The sequence below is a fragment of the Pygocentrus nattereri genome, chromosome 26 (assembly GCF_015220715.1).
Source record: "Pygocentrus nattereri isolate fPygNat1 chromosome 26, fPygNat1.pri, whole genome shotgun sequence".
Taxonomy (NCBI): domain Eukaryota; kingdom Metazoa; phylum Chordata; class Actinopteri; order Characiformes; family Serrasalmidae; genus Pygocentrus; species Pygocentrus nattereri.
This window is the reverse complement of record NC_051236.1, coordinates 14,469,257-14,485,289: the sequence shown is the minus strand read 5'-3', so window position 1 is coordinate 14,485,289 and position 16,033 is coordinate 14,469,257. Positions and strand designations below refer to the sequence as shown.

At 38.4% G+C, this 16,033-nt stretch overlaps 2 protein-coding genes across 6 annotated transcripts in view; one reads left to right on the top strand and one right to left on the bottom strand.

The window, feature by feature from the left end:
• The window catches only part of plxnb1b (plexin b1b), a 110,503-nt gene extending 109,057 nt beyond the window's left edge, over positions 1-1,446 (bottom strand). For 3 of the 5 annotated variants that reach the window (XM_017697876.2, XM_017697874.2, XM_017697877.2), the window contains exon 1: positions 944-1,388. The gene's annotated coding sequence lies outside the window, so the exon portion shown is untranslated. Of the gene's footprint in view, positions 1-943 lie in introns of all 5 variants that reach the window. The other 2 variants (XM_017697875.2, XM_017697879.2) reach the window with 2 other exon arrangements.
• A 5,990-nt stretch (positions 1,447-7,436) lies between these two features.
• LOC108427548 lies at positions 7,437-15,819 on the top strand. Its single transcript, XM_017697772.1, has 5 exons — positions 7,437-7,508; positions 8,178-8,528; positions 14,333-14,491; positions 14,642-14,691; positions 15,688-15,819. Exons 1-5 carry the CDS (start codon positions 7,472-7,474, stop codon positions 15,730-15,732), a joined length of 642 nt encoding a protein of 213 aa, XP_017553261.1. The 5' UTR covers positions 7,437-7,471; the 3' UTR covers positions 15,733-15,819.
• The last annotated feature ends 214 nt before the right edge of the window (positions 15,820-16,033 follow it).

The window sequence follows — 16,033 nt, the reverse complement described above, 5'->3', positions numbered from 1 at the left end:
GAGGAATATTTGGTATTCCATAATATGGGTGCTTTAATACTGTCCTTAAGCTGACAATTCTCAACTATGCACATCACAGTCTGATGTTTGTCATGGCACACTGTTACAGCCCTGTCCACCTCTGACAGAGACGGTGCTCGTGCTTACATTTTGCTCTTTGTGCTAAACAACATCACAATAAACCATGTGTTTTTATGATGTTGACCACGCCCACCGGACGTCAGCACACCTGGGTCATTAAAGCAGAACAAGCAAAGTCAACTTCTCCACCTCCAGTAGCCAACGCCTGTCATTCTCAATAAAGATAACCAAGAAAGTTCCAGTATTGTCTTTAAGGGTTCCACATAACTTCTAAGACACAGTAAATCGTCCTATATGCTGAGCGACTGCATTTCTACTGTTAAAACCTGCCTTTAAAAACGTCCAGAAGAGAAAAGCGAATCACATAGCGCAGCTTGGTAAGACTACTTGGTAGTCAAGTAAGTTACGAAGCTGAATCTGCAAGGTACTGTACATTCAGAACCACTGATCTCACGAAAAGGGACACCAAGGAGACAAAAGTTTACCTCTGATGGGTGAATACTGACGTTTTAAAAAGCGTTAAAAAGCATACTTGTGCTGTAGAGCCCAGTGCAGGCGAGGCAACTGACAACAGTAAAACTGAAGCAGGCTTGTTTTTCCGTTCCACCTTAAATGCTGCAGCAATTACATTCAGGCGCTTTATAGGTGGAACCACTTAAGGTGGAATGGAAAATTCGAATAAGAAGCCAACTTCGGTCTCGGGCAGTAAAGTTGGCGAGCAGAGCTCTATGAAGGGTGAAAGCGTTTCTGTGCAAACAAACTCCCAGTTAGACTCTGTTCGAAAGTCAACGGCGTTTTCACAGCGCTGGAGAAACCAAAGGTTAAAAGTTCTCAACGTGAAACTCGGTCGAGTCTCACTCACCTTGAATGGCAGCAGCTTAGCTCCACTCCACGGTCCGCCGCGATCGCTCCCTACGTCCAAACTAAACCTCCTCAGTCCTCTGAGCTGAACCGGGGGGCTGTTGTCGGTGGGGGCAGCTCTCCGCTCTGCCGGCTTATCCAGTTCGCAAGCAGCCGCGAGCTTCAAATCCGGGCAAAAACCGCCAACTTTCCCAGGGTTTAAAACCAGGACACAAATTCCACAGAGTTAAGCTGAAGTAAAAGTTTGGTTTTTCTTCCACGCTTGGTCACATCTGAAAGAAAAAGTCCAACTTAAGTCTTCAGTTTAATTGCTGAGCCCAAAATGAACCTAAAAAAGAAAAATACCGTCTATTGACGAGGCAACAGCAGCTGCGGTTGTGCTACCACATGGAGCCGGTGAAACAGTGGGAGACTGAGGAGGCTCCGTAGTGGGACTGATTGACCTCCGAAGGGCTGCACTCGGTGCATGTAGCTCTTAAAGGGGGGTTGGTCTTCAGCAGCATAGAAAGCCAGTAGGCTGGTGGGCCCCACTCACTTGGTTTTTTAAAGGGGGAATACATGACCACCCGGGCCACACTACACCCAAATGTTGCCAAGATTTGGAAATTCAACTTCTTCTTTAGAGGGGCAATTTTAAAGTAGGGCATTTAACCATTACAACATCTGGTGTAAATCTGCCTACTCTCCTCTTAACGTGGTGATTCTCCAGACAAGAGACTAACCCCCTTCTGATGATGTATCTTGAAGGTGGGAGGAGCTTTCGAAGAACTACACGCGTTTTAGGGCAGGCTGTTTGATATATTTTTTAGCTAGCTAACTGGCTAATAGAGAAGAAAGCTACCACTGCTGCTAAGAAGCCAAATAGCACATCAGCATTTATTAGCCTCTACATCAGTGAATACTATATGGCCAGGGGGTTTCTCAACGGACAAATATGCACAATGTATGCTGGGAACTGTAGTGAGAGAACCCTGATGGATGAAAACACAGAAAGCACAGAAAATCAGGAATTCTGTGAAAACTGATGAGAAAGGAATGCAATGCTGTACTTGTTGCTAAAAAATAAACATGTATTGCCATTTTGTAATTATTTTTTTCCCATCATTTCAACAAAGCAACTGTGCTTTATGTTGCGTAATTAATTTATGATGAATGAATCAACAGAAATGCTCCAACATTAGGTAGAATGGGATGCTCTGGAGCAGCCACACATGAGCCTTAATGCCCAAAGTCCAGTGTTGCCTGGAGGGGTATAAAGTCTTCAGCATTGGGCTGTGGATTTATGGAGCTCCATAGAATAATTTGTGACGAGGTGAAATCAATAACTATTCATCCAGCATCTGTACCTGACCTCACTAATGGCAGAATGTAATTAAATTCTCACAGAAATGTTCCAACATCTAGTAGAAGCTGTTACTTCATAGAAGAAACTGTTACTGAGCAAAGGGGGGCAAACTCATTAATAACGTTGATTTTAGAATAAAAACTAGATAGTGTCGACACATTTTTTAGACTTATTTATTCTTCTTGCCTTTAAGATATAGCATGATAACGTAGATTCAGCGTGTTCTTATCCCAAGGACTGAAATACTTAGCCCACCCACATCTCAGCTCTCACACTGATCAAAACCACCCCCCTAAAACACACAAACACACTCACACACACTAATGGTGGGGGGAGGCAGGAGGCAGAGAGAAGTGAGAGAATCAGTATGGTACAGAATCTTTAGCTCATTCTACACTTCAACCTCAGTGTATAGGGCTGAGCATGTTTGGGGCTGGGTTTGCTAATGCCTTGTATAAAGGGGGGTTGGGGTGGGCTAAAGTTGGGTGAATGAGGTGGCCTGTCTGTCGGGCCTGCAAAACAGCATTCATGAGGCACCAAACACTGCTCCATTCATATGACTAGGGTTAGCGACACACATACACACACATACCTTTTCACCCTGGTGTTGCTAGTACCAAGAGTGGAATTGTTGGAGCTGGGGAACAGACTGTAATCTGGGATGAATATGAGATTAAATAAAGGAAATATTTGAAGCCAAACAACATTGCACCCAGTGTATGTAAACAAAATGAAAAAGCATGACATTTCATTTCAAATGTATTTAGATATTGTTTAGATACAATAAAAAAAATCTCCTTTGTCCTGATTTCATTTTGTTGTGGGATTAACCTCTATATCGCCACGGGTGCACACAGTCATCATGAGGTTATACAAAAATTGGGATTACACCACAAATCAGATTAATATCCAGGTTCCCAGAAACAAAGATATGGGACAAACAAATGAACCACAGCCATTCAGATTAGTTCATGCCTAACCAGGTGGTTACTGGAAACATGCATGCTCTACCGCAAAAATGAAGAAAGGTGCACACAGGATTAACACACTTTAGGAAGTACTTCTAGGACTGTGCTTGAGTACCACTCCATTACAACCTTTTTCCTGCTCCCAACAGTAAAGTCACCTCATCAGCTAATTAACAACCCTTTCATGACTTTAATGGGTGTGTCAGAGCTGGGAAAGTAATAAAATTTGCACTTCAATGGTGCTCCAGGACCAGAACTGGGAAACCCTGCTCTAGGGAAGGCTTCTGAAAGCAGATCTCACACGCCCCCTTGTGGCCAGTAAATGAAGTAAAAGCCACAAATCTAGCTCAAATGTTAAAGGCAATGCCTGTGACAAATTCAAATATGTTGCAAGGAGGCTGTGAAACAATTACACTCATCCGTCATTCTTAATCACCCATTACGAACTGATACAAGATGGTTTTAAAGGTCATAATCCGAGTTTTTAAGAACAAATTCTTCTGATAAAGTCAGCTTGACAGCAGAGGAAGATTGCTGATATACTTTAAATACAGTACTGCGTAAAAGTCTTAGATAGCCATGAAAATCGTTTAAAATTATTTATGCTGGCAGTAAAAACACTGCACTATAAGTTTGTTAAATTCCATCAGCAGCAAATCTGATGTAATTTGAAGAAGGACCGATTACATAAACTAAATACTGGATGATAACTGTAAGTAATGGCTTCTTCAAAGAGCAACTTGGAAATGGTTAACACACTGCAAAACCTCATATCACCAAAATGATAACTTTCCAGAACAGAAGAAAAAAATTCTTAACTATGAATGGATATCAAAGGAACAAAATCTTTGTCCAAGTAAACCTGGAGGCTTTTCTACTGCTACATTCATCAGGAAAGGACAGCTGTCATTTTCAAACTGTAAAAACAACAAAAATGGACATACATCATTTTGTTCTAACAGTGATGATATATATATATATATATACATACATATATATATATATATATATATATATATATATATATATATACACACACACACACACACACACACACACACACACACACACACACACACACACACTGGTCAGAATGAAGTGCAGTCATTGGTTGGTTGCATCTCTGTATGATAACATAATAATCTTTCAGATGACCACAGATACATCATACACTGACCAAAGACATTTAAAGAGTTAAATATCAAAATTCTATACATCCATTTGTGACAATTTTGGACATAAGGAGGTTTGAAAAGATGCGTAATACACTTTGTCAATTTCTCTAATAAAGGTGGTATAGTGCTGATATTCCTTGTTTCTCTGTGTAAAGCCCCCCCCCCCTTCAAAGAAATAAATAAATAAAAAGAAAAAAAGAAAAAAAAGAAAATGAATGAAAGTGGTGTTTAGCACATTTTGGAATCCTTCTTTTTCTTGCTCATTTTTATTAATAAGTAAATATCATAGCATCATGTAAAGTGAAACATAAGCATGTGTCTACAGACACACAGAGTGCTATTGGATTATCTGACCTTGTTGAATACAGCTAGACTCTTAGCCAATGACACACAGCCTGTGTGAGTTGAAGCTCCTGTCAACATGGTTTCAAATGTTTACATTTTTTGTTTTAATAGTAAATATATTTTAAAAAGTGTTTACCAGTGTTATTAAAAAAAACACTTTAAATGAATACAATTTAATACAGGATAAAGACTAAAACTCAAGCTGCTGTCTGCACATAACTGGATGGATATTTCATATTGATTGACAGTGGCATCTCTCAGGCAACATAAACAACCCCACTCTAGTGGTAGTGTGGAGTAACACTCAATCAGTGTGGTTCAGCCCAGCACATTTAAACCTCCCCACAGAAAAACAGACCACTATGCTCTTTCTGACACAGCCTCTGTGGTGAGCAAAAAGCACGAAATGCTGAACAAGCAGTCTAATGATCATTTTACAGACCGTAATTTGCAGGTAATGTTGGAGGACTCAAAGTTTTATGTAGAATAGAATTAACAACCATTTGTCACTGTGTTTGCACACTGTGAAATGAGACCTCTGCATTCAACCCATGCATGCAGTGAAACACCCACATACATGCACACTAGTGAACACACACACACACACACACACACACACACACACACACTAGGGGGCAGTGAGCACACTTTCCCAGAGCAGTGGGCAGCCATATCCATGGTGCCTGGGGAGCAAATTAGGGGTTAAGTGCCTTGCTCAAGGACACTTCAGTCATGGACTGTCAGCAAAGGGGATCGAACTGGCAACCTTCCAGTCACAGGGCTGGTTCCCTAACCTCCAGCCCACGACTGCCCCTAGCATTTTTTAACACAGACATAATATGTCAGATATTTGATTTCTCAGCAGCACCAACAATACAAACACAACGATGTAATAAAACTTCATAACAAGCAACATTAATACATTTAGAAAAGCTTAAATAACATTCTTGCTCAGAGCTTTTTTGGCTGAGAATATACGCAGCAGGAGAGCAGTAACTTTATGTGAGAGAGAGGAATGTGAGGAGATGACATTTACATATTGCTGACTTTGATTGGTACTTTGACATCACCTGCATCAAATTTAGTCCAGCTCAAATTAAACAGAGGAAAACAGCAGAAAATGTCTTTTCAAAGTCAACCAAAAATCGCAAGAGAAAAGACCAATATCATTCTTTCTCTGCCAGTTCATAGTAAAAATTCTGTAAGCTATAGATAATAACAAAAAAATGAACATTTTCTTCCATAAAAAACGTGTGCATTTGCGTAGTAAAATGTAGTTTATATATCCAAAGTTTGTGTTTTTTTTTTTTGTTTTTTTTATATTCACACCTTCTTACACCATTGTCTTGTGGTTGAAACTGAACTACAATGCTAGAGGTCACTCTTGCACTGTAGCACTCCTTTATATACAGGAACAGAAAGTGCAGCATCAACATAAGTGGTGAATCTGCTTCAACACAGCACTGATACTGGCATGATGGTGTATGGTAGAGTATGTGGTGCTCAGTGGTGTAGAAAAACATCTTGTGTAGCCCTGTGAGAAAGGGGTGGGCCAATTTGGTAGATAAAATTTCCAAACAAGCCATATCTCCCAAACTCATAACACTTAACAGTCATCACCATCTGCTGTATGGTGATGCAAAACAATCAACCAAAATGCAAAATTCTCATAAAAACAACCAACATTGCAGCACTCTTCAATATAAAACATACTTTTCACCACAGACACAACCTTTGGTCAATGAGGCTAAAATCAGACCTCTGAATTGTACAAAAATGAGGAAAAACAACATAGCAAACTTCATCATCATTCTAGTCTAAGACATACTGCCATGGCAGGCATGAAAAATGTTTATGATGTATTTATGTCTTACCTGTGATGACTCAATGCTTTGAGGTAATGTTAGATATTTGCTTTAATTAACTTTTTCACAAAGTCCATGCTGATTTTGTAATAAAAGAGCATTGAAGGTACCAAATTCAAAGAAAACTGACATTTTAAAACCTTTAACTGTTTTTTCCAGCTTGGGTGAGTAGACAATTATGTACCTTACAGGACAGAATCTTATTTTAAATCTTCATCTTTTAACCCCAACTGGAGCTTCAAATTCAAACACTAGTGCCCTGATAACAAACTGAAGGCTTGTGGCAATGGAAAGTAGCGGTGAGTGGAGGGCTGACAAAAAGAGAGCATGGCTTGACTGGCCATATTACACTTACAGTGTTTGCGGAAAACAAATCAAATTTCTTTATGTGAAACATTCAGCTTAATAAATACTCTTTCCTGATTTTCACTGGCTACACCCCTGGTGGTGTTATTATGACTGTATCAGGCACAGTGCTGTTGGATGTCACTGTTAGAATAAACTGGTCCACCATCCAAAAAAAAAAAAAGGGGCCCTGACCACATAAGAGGCTAAACTATACATGCTGTGACTCATTATCTGGCCGAATGTTTATGAGCTCCACAGTTTTTCATGGTGAGCTTGATTTTGGTACTGGGTCAACATGGTTTGGGCCAGTGAACATGCCAACCACAAAGGATATGCACATCCGTTCTGTCAATCAAAAAGCGCACAAACAAACCAGCCAATAGATGTGCATCATACCATATATGTTCACTGTGGTTAGGCCAAAACGTGAGCTTTGTGTAAACGTCTAAGAAAAACAGACCTGCACACTACAGGACCAGCAACATGGAGAGAATTTCCTTTGTGGTACTTGTTTTACACAGTAAGTACATTTGAGAGTCATATGTCAATGAGAATTTAAACATATAACTGTGTGTTTCTGCAACTACAGCAATTTTGGCTGTCAAATGTTCCTTTGTTTTTCTGAAAATAAACAAAAATAAATGAACACATCTGCAAAAACATAGTTTAATACACAATTATTATTTTTTTGGCAAATCTGACATATTGAAATGTTTAACATTACATATAAAATACATTCATGTTTTGTTTCCCAATATATTAAATGCAACATTTATAAGATGAAGTTTCAATGGAAAGGATGTCATTTTACAATTCAGTAACTTCATTTTATGCATTTGAAGGTTGAAATCTCAGATATGGGACATGAATAAAATGCATAATTGACCCAAAAAATGCTTCATAGATTAAATCAACTCGCAAGCATTTTATATGTTACACTGTGTTGTGACACTAATGTCCTATTTGTGTACATTTGTGTACACGTATTGGGTGTATGTACATCCAAAAATCCATAGATGAGACCTAAAAGTGTCTGTTAGTGCAGAAACACCCAACTATTTATTACATTACTTACATGTAATAATGCGACTTATGATTACAGTTATGTGGTTGCTTTTGTCAACTTTTAAATCAGAAGTTTTGTTAAGAAAAATAAGAATCTGTCCAATCAGAACTATGTCTCTTTTAGTCTCCTTTAGTCAGGCATCACAAGCCGTGAGCGCAGTGCAAGCGCAACGAAGGGATGAGCTCAAACTGCCGTGCAACGAGAAGCATGCAGACAGGACAGTGTGGTATGGACAGAAGTGTAATGAGCATCCCTTCATCATCATTGCCGTCATTAGCAGAGATCAAACTCAAACGAATTCAATATTCATTCAAGGTCATAACTCAAGATTTGAATTGAAATGGGAGTCAAATACAGCGTCTTATGGCCTGACAATCAAGAATTTCACAGACTCTGATCAAGGATTCTACTACTGTAGTGTAGGAGATGGTAGTTACACAATGATTGCGTCTGGATACACTGTGACCCTTGAAGGTAACTACTCTGTGTAATTTGAGCTGTATACAGTAATGTACTGTAAAATATACTGCACTGTATTTTTTAATTTCCAGTCAAAACTGTCAATACACTCCTTTTTAGCATCAGGAAAAAAGAGAATATGTTTAACAGAAATTACACAAAAGCCTCAACAGCTAAACATGATAATACATAATGTGGGGTTGTCCTTTCACAGTAGAAGGATGGATAGAAAACAATTGTGGTCTACCAGGTCTTACGGGGTCGAGTCCCATTTTAGCTGTAACTTTAAATAACTTTTTAAATCTAGTTTTAGAACCTCCTGTTTTTTCGCTTATTTTCTTTTGACTTTCCCCTTCCTTACACAAGCGAATTTCTGACTAACTTGTTTTAATGGTTGCTTTAGGTGGAAATTAAATAAATTAATTGTAGTTTCTAACTTTTGCACAGTACAGTAGAAAGCATACAAAATATTTGAAATTCTAGGTGAAAAGGGATAACAAATAACTAAATTTCAAATTCAAACCACATATTATAAGAAAATTACAAGTTACAATGTGTGCACTGCTTAGTAAAAACAACTTTGGAAAAGATTGGATTTTCCCTCCTCAGAGTGTCTTGGGAGATTACTGCCCTAAATCAAATGTTACTGGTATGAACATCAGCCACAGAGGGTTGTTTGGAGTTGCCTTGTGCATTTTGCATCTGGAGGAGATCTTTCTAAGAGGCTTGCTGTTGCTCAAGTCAGCACCAGCCAACTAACCATTAATAGTTAAAGTTCATAAAGGGGTACTGCCACCATGGCATATAACAGGCCAATACCTCTGCTCTCTGCATCAGTTGCTATATCAATGTCCATTCAGGCCCATCAGCCAGATACACTGGAGATTTATTTTAAGCTTTGCAGAGGTTGAGCAGCTGAAATGTGGAAGGGGCATTGCATCTCTCAAATGGCATAACAGTAAACTGCCAGAGGCCTGTATCTACAGTGAAGCCTATATCCTCTCTGCAGATGCAGCAGTCTTATCTTACAGCTCAGATTTCTGAAATGTCAGTACTTGCATCACTGAGAAAATGACTGGATTGGTGTGGCGTTAGGGGTTTATTCCAGGAGTTTCATTTTACAACCCCAATTCAAATGAAGTTGGGACGTTGTGTAAAACATAAATAAAAACAGAATGTGATGATTTGCAAATCCTTTTCAACCTATATTCAATTGAATATACTACAAAGACAAGATATTTTATGTTCAAACGGATAAACTTTGTTTTTGCCTGCAACACGTTCCAAAGAAGTTGGGACAGGGGCAACAAAAGACTGGGAAAGTTGAGGAATGCTCAAAAAACATCTGTTTGGAACATAACACAGGTGAACAGGTTAATTATAAACAGGTGACTGTCATGATTGGGTATAAAGGGAGCATCAATGAAAGGCTCAGTCTTTCACAAACAAGGATGGGGCGAGGTTCACCACTTTGTGAACAACTACGTGAGCAAATAGTCCAACAGTTTAAGAACAACGTTTCTCAACGTGCAATTGCAAGGAATTTAGGGATTTCATCATCTACCGTCCATAATATCATCAAAAGATTCAGAGAATCTGGAGAAATCTCTGCAAGTAAGCAGCAAGGCAGAAAACCAACATTGAATACCCGTCACTTTGGGTCCCCTTAGGTGGCACTGCATCGGATATTACCACATGGGCTCAGGAACACTTCAGAAAACCATTGTCAGTGAACACAGTTCGTTACTCCATCTACAAGTGCAAGTTAAAACTCTGCCATGCAAAGCGAAAGCCAGATATAAACAACACCCAAAAATGCCGCCGACTTCCCTGGGCCGGGCTCATCTGAGATGGACTGACACAAAGTGAAGTGTCCTGTGGTCTGACGTGTCCACATTTCAAATTGTTTTTGAAATCATGGATGTCGTGTCCTCCAGGCCAAAGAGGAAAAGGACTGTCTGGATTGTTATCAGTGTAAAGTTCAAAAGCCTGCATCTCTGATGGTATAGGGGTGTGTTAGTGGCAAGTTACCCATGGCACGGGTAACTTGCACATCTGTGAAGGCACCATTAATGCTGAGAGGTACATACAGGTTTTGGAGCAACATATACTGCCATCCAAGCAACGCCTTTTTCAGGGACGTCCCTGCTTATTTCAGCAAGACAATGCCAAGCCACATTCTGCATGTATGGCCTGCCTGCAGTCCAGACCTGTCTGCCATTGAAAATGTGTGGTGCATTATGAAGCGCAAAATACAACAACGGAGACCCCGGACTGTTGAGCAACAAGTTGTACATCAAGCACGAATGGGAAAGAATTCCACCTACCAAGCTTCAACAATTAGTGTCCTCAGTTCCCAAACGCTTATTGAGTGATGTTAAAAGGAAAGGTGATGTAACACAGTGGTAAACATGTCCCTGTCCCAACTTCTTTGGAACGTGTTGCAGGCATCAAATTCAAAATGAGTGAATATTTGCAAAAAACAAAGTTTATCCATTTGAACATTAACTATCTTGTCTTTGTAGTGTATTCAATTGAATACAGGTTGAAAAGGAATTGCAAATCATCATATTCTGTTTTTATTTATGTTTTAAACAACGTCCCAACTTCATTGGAATTGGGGTTGTAGTATGTTACCAAGGGAATGTCACCCAGGCGCTTGGTGACTTTGATGAACAGCCTGAAGTCATTCTATATGTGATTTGAACATTTGTCATTCAGATGCTTCCTACTGTGGTTCCATACAAACAGGGTTAGACCATGGACTGCAGCTTGCAATGTTAAAGTCACCTGTAACTCTAAACTGAACAAAAGGTATACTCAGTCTCTTCTCCCTTAAAAAAAAACATGGTCATCACTACTTACCTCTCTCTTCTTCTTCAGTCCCTCCCTCAGAGGCTGTATTGCTGCCTGCAACATAACTGGCAAAGAAAGTACTTCAAAAACCTGTTTCTTATATGCTGAAATCAGAAAATGAGAAGGTGCATTACGCTAAATGCATCAGCAAGACTTGTTTTCTTCCACAGTTCTAGCTAAATGAATAATTTCATTGTTGGTTTATAAAAGCCCATGACACTGACCCTCTTCTTCTAGTTGTGAAGAGTTGTTTTGACCACTGTTGATAGAAAAGCTGTTGGCTATCAAGATCCATTTAACATCCTTTGTGATAACCCCAGCCCATACCATAATATAATACCATAAGCTAAGATGTCAGCAGGGCACATACAGTTATCAGGACTGTAGAAGTGTAGCAGGTGGTGGGGCGCGTTACACTATTTGTTTTAGATTTGAGTTGATCGATCTCTGGCTCATTATATACTCCATTTTTTACTGATTGAAATGGAAATGGTCGACTATCAGTTTCCACACTGCACTTGCATGCTCTCATATACTTTATAATAAATCATAAAGCTAATCAGACCAACACTGTCAGTTACTAAACAAAGTGGCCAATCAGATGTCTTGCCTTTTTTCCCTTTGAGTACCCTTTCAGTGAATCAGCACAGTGAACCACTTGAAAGCCTGACCAGAGGGTCAATCTGGTCAGACACACTAAGTATAACTATAATATTATTGGATGTAAAGATGTGTAATAACAATTATTGTAAAGATGTGTAATAACAATCATTTGTATTTTATAAATATGATACCACTGGGTTTGGAACCAGACCAATGAATAGAGGTTAAACTAGCAGACAAACCAGTGGCATGTGGGTTATGCTCAGATCAGATCTGTGATCAGAATTGTTATGCTATTTACAAACTTTTGCTTTCTATAAAATGTCTTATCTTTCCTTTTATCTTATTTATGTTATATATTTAATTGATTCTGAGCTTTCCCACTCCACACTATGTTTCTGGATCCTGTTAATTTATGGTTTCTTCTTTGCATGGTAAAGTTTTTCACTTGCGTTTGTGGATGCAATGATGAACTCACATGTTCACAGACAATGTTTTTCAGAAATATTGCTGTGATTTCCACCACAGAGTTGTGGCTGTTTTTTAATGCAGTGCTGCCTGAGGGCCTGAATATCATGGCCAGCAAACATTGGATTTCTCTGGATTCTCTGAATCTTTTAATGATAATGTTTCTTAGAAGATGAAATCCCCAAGTTTTTTGCTGTTTTATGTTAAGAAACGTTATTCTTGAATTGTTGCACTATTTGCAAATAGTCCTTCACATAGTGGTGGACCCCTCTTTACTTCTGAAAGACTTAACCTCTCTGTGAAGCTCTTTTTATACTCAATCATGTTACTGACCTGTTGCCAATTTATCTAATTAGTTGTGAGGTGTTTTTTTTAGCATTACTTCATCCATCTTTTTGTTGCCCCTGTCTGAACTTTTTTGAAATGTGTTGCTGGCATCAAATTCAAAATGGACCTATATTAAAAAAAAAAATACAATTTCTGAGTTTCAAAATTAGATTCATTATCTTTGTACTATTTACAATCAAATATAGAGTTTAAATGAATTTACACAGCATTGCAATGTGTTTGCACAGCGATCCAACCTTTCTGGAACGGGGTTGTCCATAATTTTAACAGTTATTTGTGTTTCTGAGGTGACTGCTATGATTGATCAAGTATTCCTTTGGTAAGAACATTAGTGTCAATGTTTTAATGGAATGAATGTGTTTTAAGATGCTGCTGGATGTTTCTGCACTGGGCTGTGAAGAGAGAAAAAGTGAACTTGGTACTAAAAATGCTTATTAATGAAAAAATTTGATTTATTTTCAGAGGGTTAACATGCATGTTAGGAAAGATTGACACAACACAATGTACAGGTACAGCTGGACCCTGAGTGAACTGGAGATTCTGCTGAATGTGGACAGACATCTTTCTTCATGTACATAAAAAACAATACAAACATATATGAACATAATGAACTTGTCTATTAAGAGATTTTCTAGGCTGTCATCACTGTGACTGCTGCTGCCTTTGCAAGATGAGTAACGTGTGAAAAATGTCAAAGATGTGTTTAGATGACATCAAATATTGTAGCATCAGTTTAGAAGAAGGCACGGAACACATAGTGCACGCAGACAAATGCCTTCTTATTTTAAATAGGCACTTCAGTAGACAGTGAAATGCTCAACCCAGCAGGGTCCCAACCTGAAACACAGGGAGGGGTAATGCAGAAGGACACAACATCCAAGGAGGATAGGCACCTCCACTCCACTCTCCTCGGTTACAACTACTCTGATTAACTCCAAACTAAACCAGCCAGTGCCTACAACAGTCAGACAAACTGACCTTTTTAACCCAGAGTATGGCGCAATTCGAGAGCCACTTCACATGGCCACAACCCCTAAACTCCTCACAGCCACATATAGTATAGCATTAAAGGTGCTTTTTGCAGCGTTCTGCAGTGTTCCATGTGTAACCATGATCAGGCTCCTGTGTTGTTATGCCCAGACAACTAATCTGTTTCGTCTGCTTCCACTGGATGCATCACCGATGAGCTCTGATTGGAGATCAGTTTTCAATTTAATCTTTTAGGAAAATGTGCACAAATCTTTATTGCCAACATTTTTTACCATTTTAACAAGAATATTTCAGATGTAAATACAAAAAAAGAGTGTAGTTCCTTGCCGGAATCAATGAAATTAATGTTTTCAAGGCTCAGCCTGTAGCCTCTTAGTACAGTTGGTGGAGAAAATTATCATAGTAATTGAGAAACCGAAGCAGGATATTTTATTTGTGTGTACACATTTGAAACAAGTAAATTCAATGCATTACTTTTTTTCAGTGCAGGTGTTTCTAATGTACAGACTTTTTTTTTTTTCATGGTTTTGTTCCTTTTTTTTGTTTTTACACAGAGGAGGTAAACACACCCACAGAGCCCTCAGTCACAGTAAAGGCAAGTGTCACGTTGCAATTACGTGAAGAAAACGGACACCAGCAGTGGCAAAGAGAGGCTATTTGGCCTTTAGTCTCTCTTATCGTGTCTGGGATAGTGTTATTGGGTATTTATCAAAGTAAGTTATTTTTAATTATTCATGCAACAAAATTTGAATTTTAAAACAGTGTAGTATAGAAATCTAAAAAACCAATATAATTTATAAAATGCCATTCTTTGCAAGTATATAGTTTGCAAATTAGTTTTTTTCTTGTGAATGTTTTTTCAGTACAAAAGCAACCGAAGAGGAAAAAGCAAATAACACGTAATGAAATTAAGGTGTGTGAACCCAACACTCAACATGGTCATTCAAGAATACTAAATATCATCCAGAATGTCTCAGTGGTTGCTGATGTATGTGACTTATGTTTATTATTGACTGTTTGAGGTCTATTCATTTCAAAGTCTAGTTTATAGGCCAGTAAGACCAAGGTCTGTTCTCTAGGGTGTAGGTTTTTATTAGTAGAGCTGATGATGGAATTTGGAGAGCACACTACCCTGAAGTTCCTAATTAGGTATTTTAGCAACCTCAACACTTTCTTCATCTAGGGGGATAAGAATGTGGGTTTTTTTTCTTTTTTCTTTTAATTCTGGACTGCTTCATTTACTTTAGGATTAATAGAATTCTTCTTTATATTTAGTATATCACTGCTGTCAGAACACAACACTGAATATGTTTGTATGTCATGCACTTAATAATCCAGTTATTATCAGATTTCTGTGGTTATCTGACTGGACACATATACTAGGCCTAGAAATCTGATTAAGAAATCTGACAAAGGGAGCATGATTTTAGCTCAGAGATTGGGTTTTTCAGCTCATGTATACCCTTACTCTGATTTCTTTCATTTTTCTCTGTCCGCGCATATGTGAAAACAGACGGATGACCCAGAAGTAGCAAGCAATGTTTAACACAGCTTGACTTAGTTTGATAATACTAGCCGTCCTTTACATTGTGTGGAAGTTGACACTGGGTTACTGTGCTAAAATATCTACATTTTATTAATTTTAATGTATTTGAAACCCTCTACAAATGAACATGATATTACATATATGTAATGTTAATGGAAAATGATTTAATCCCAATCTTTTTGTTTTATAAATGTTTGTGTACCATCTTTGGTATCAGCATCAACAAATGAAGCACATTAAGAACACAAGATATCAGCATCAGCCCACAATTCCCACACTTGTGCATCCCTATTGTAAACAAACCATTTACAAATGCTCTGTGCCTTTTTGTGATTTACTGATCTGTAATGTTGTATTTTGCAGCAACATGAAGGAGTTTACACAACAGTTTACTTCACATCATGCTGAACAGAATTTCTTTTTTGCCATCAAAGTGTTGGAAGACAAAGTTTCAGTGTTTCAGTGAACTTTTAATAAATGTGAGATCATTCAAGACCACAGGTTTTAACAGTGCTTAACATCATTAATAAACACACATGTATGTGTGTGTGTGTGTGTGTGAGAGTGAGTGAGTGAGTGAGTGTGTGTTCTATTAAAATCAGTGATAAGTCAACTATAAGACTGTATTATTGTACCATTATGTAATTATGTACATAATCTTTACTATATTTAAATTCCATAGTAACTGTGACAGGAAACAAAGCTCAAA

What these genes read in the sequence shown, in the direction of transcription:
- LOC108427548 (XM_017697772.1), top strand. Translation starts at nt 7,472, where the DNA reads ATGGAGAGAATTTCCTTTGTGGTACTTGTTTTACACA. An exon ending in ATACACTGTGACCCTTGAAG is followed by an intron (nt 8,529 to 14,332) that starts GTAACTACTCTG and finishes GTTTTTACACAG; the next exon opens with AGGAGGTAAACACACCCACA. An exon ending in GTTATTGGGTATTTATCAAA is followed by an intron (nt 14,492 to 14,641) that starts GTAAGTTATTTT and finishes ATGTTTTTTCAG; the next exon opens with TACAAAAGCAACCGAAGAGG.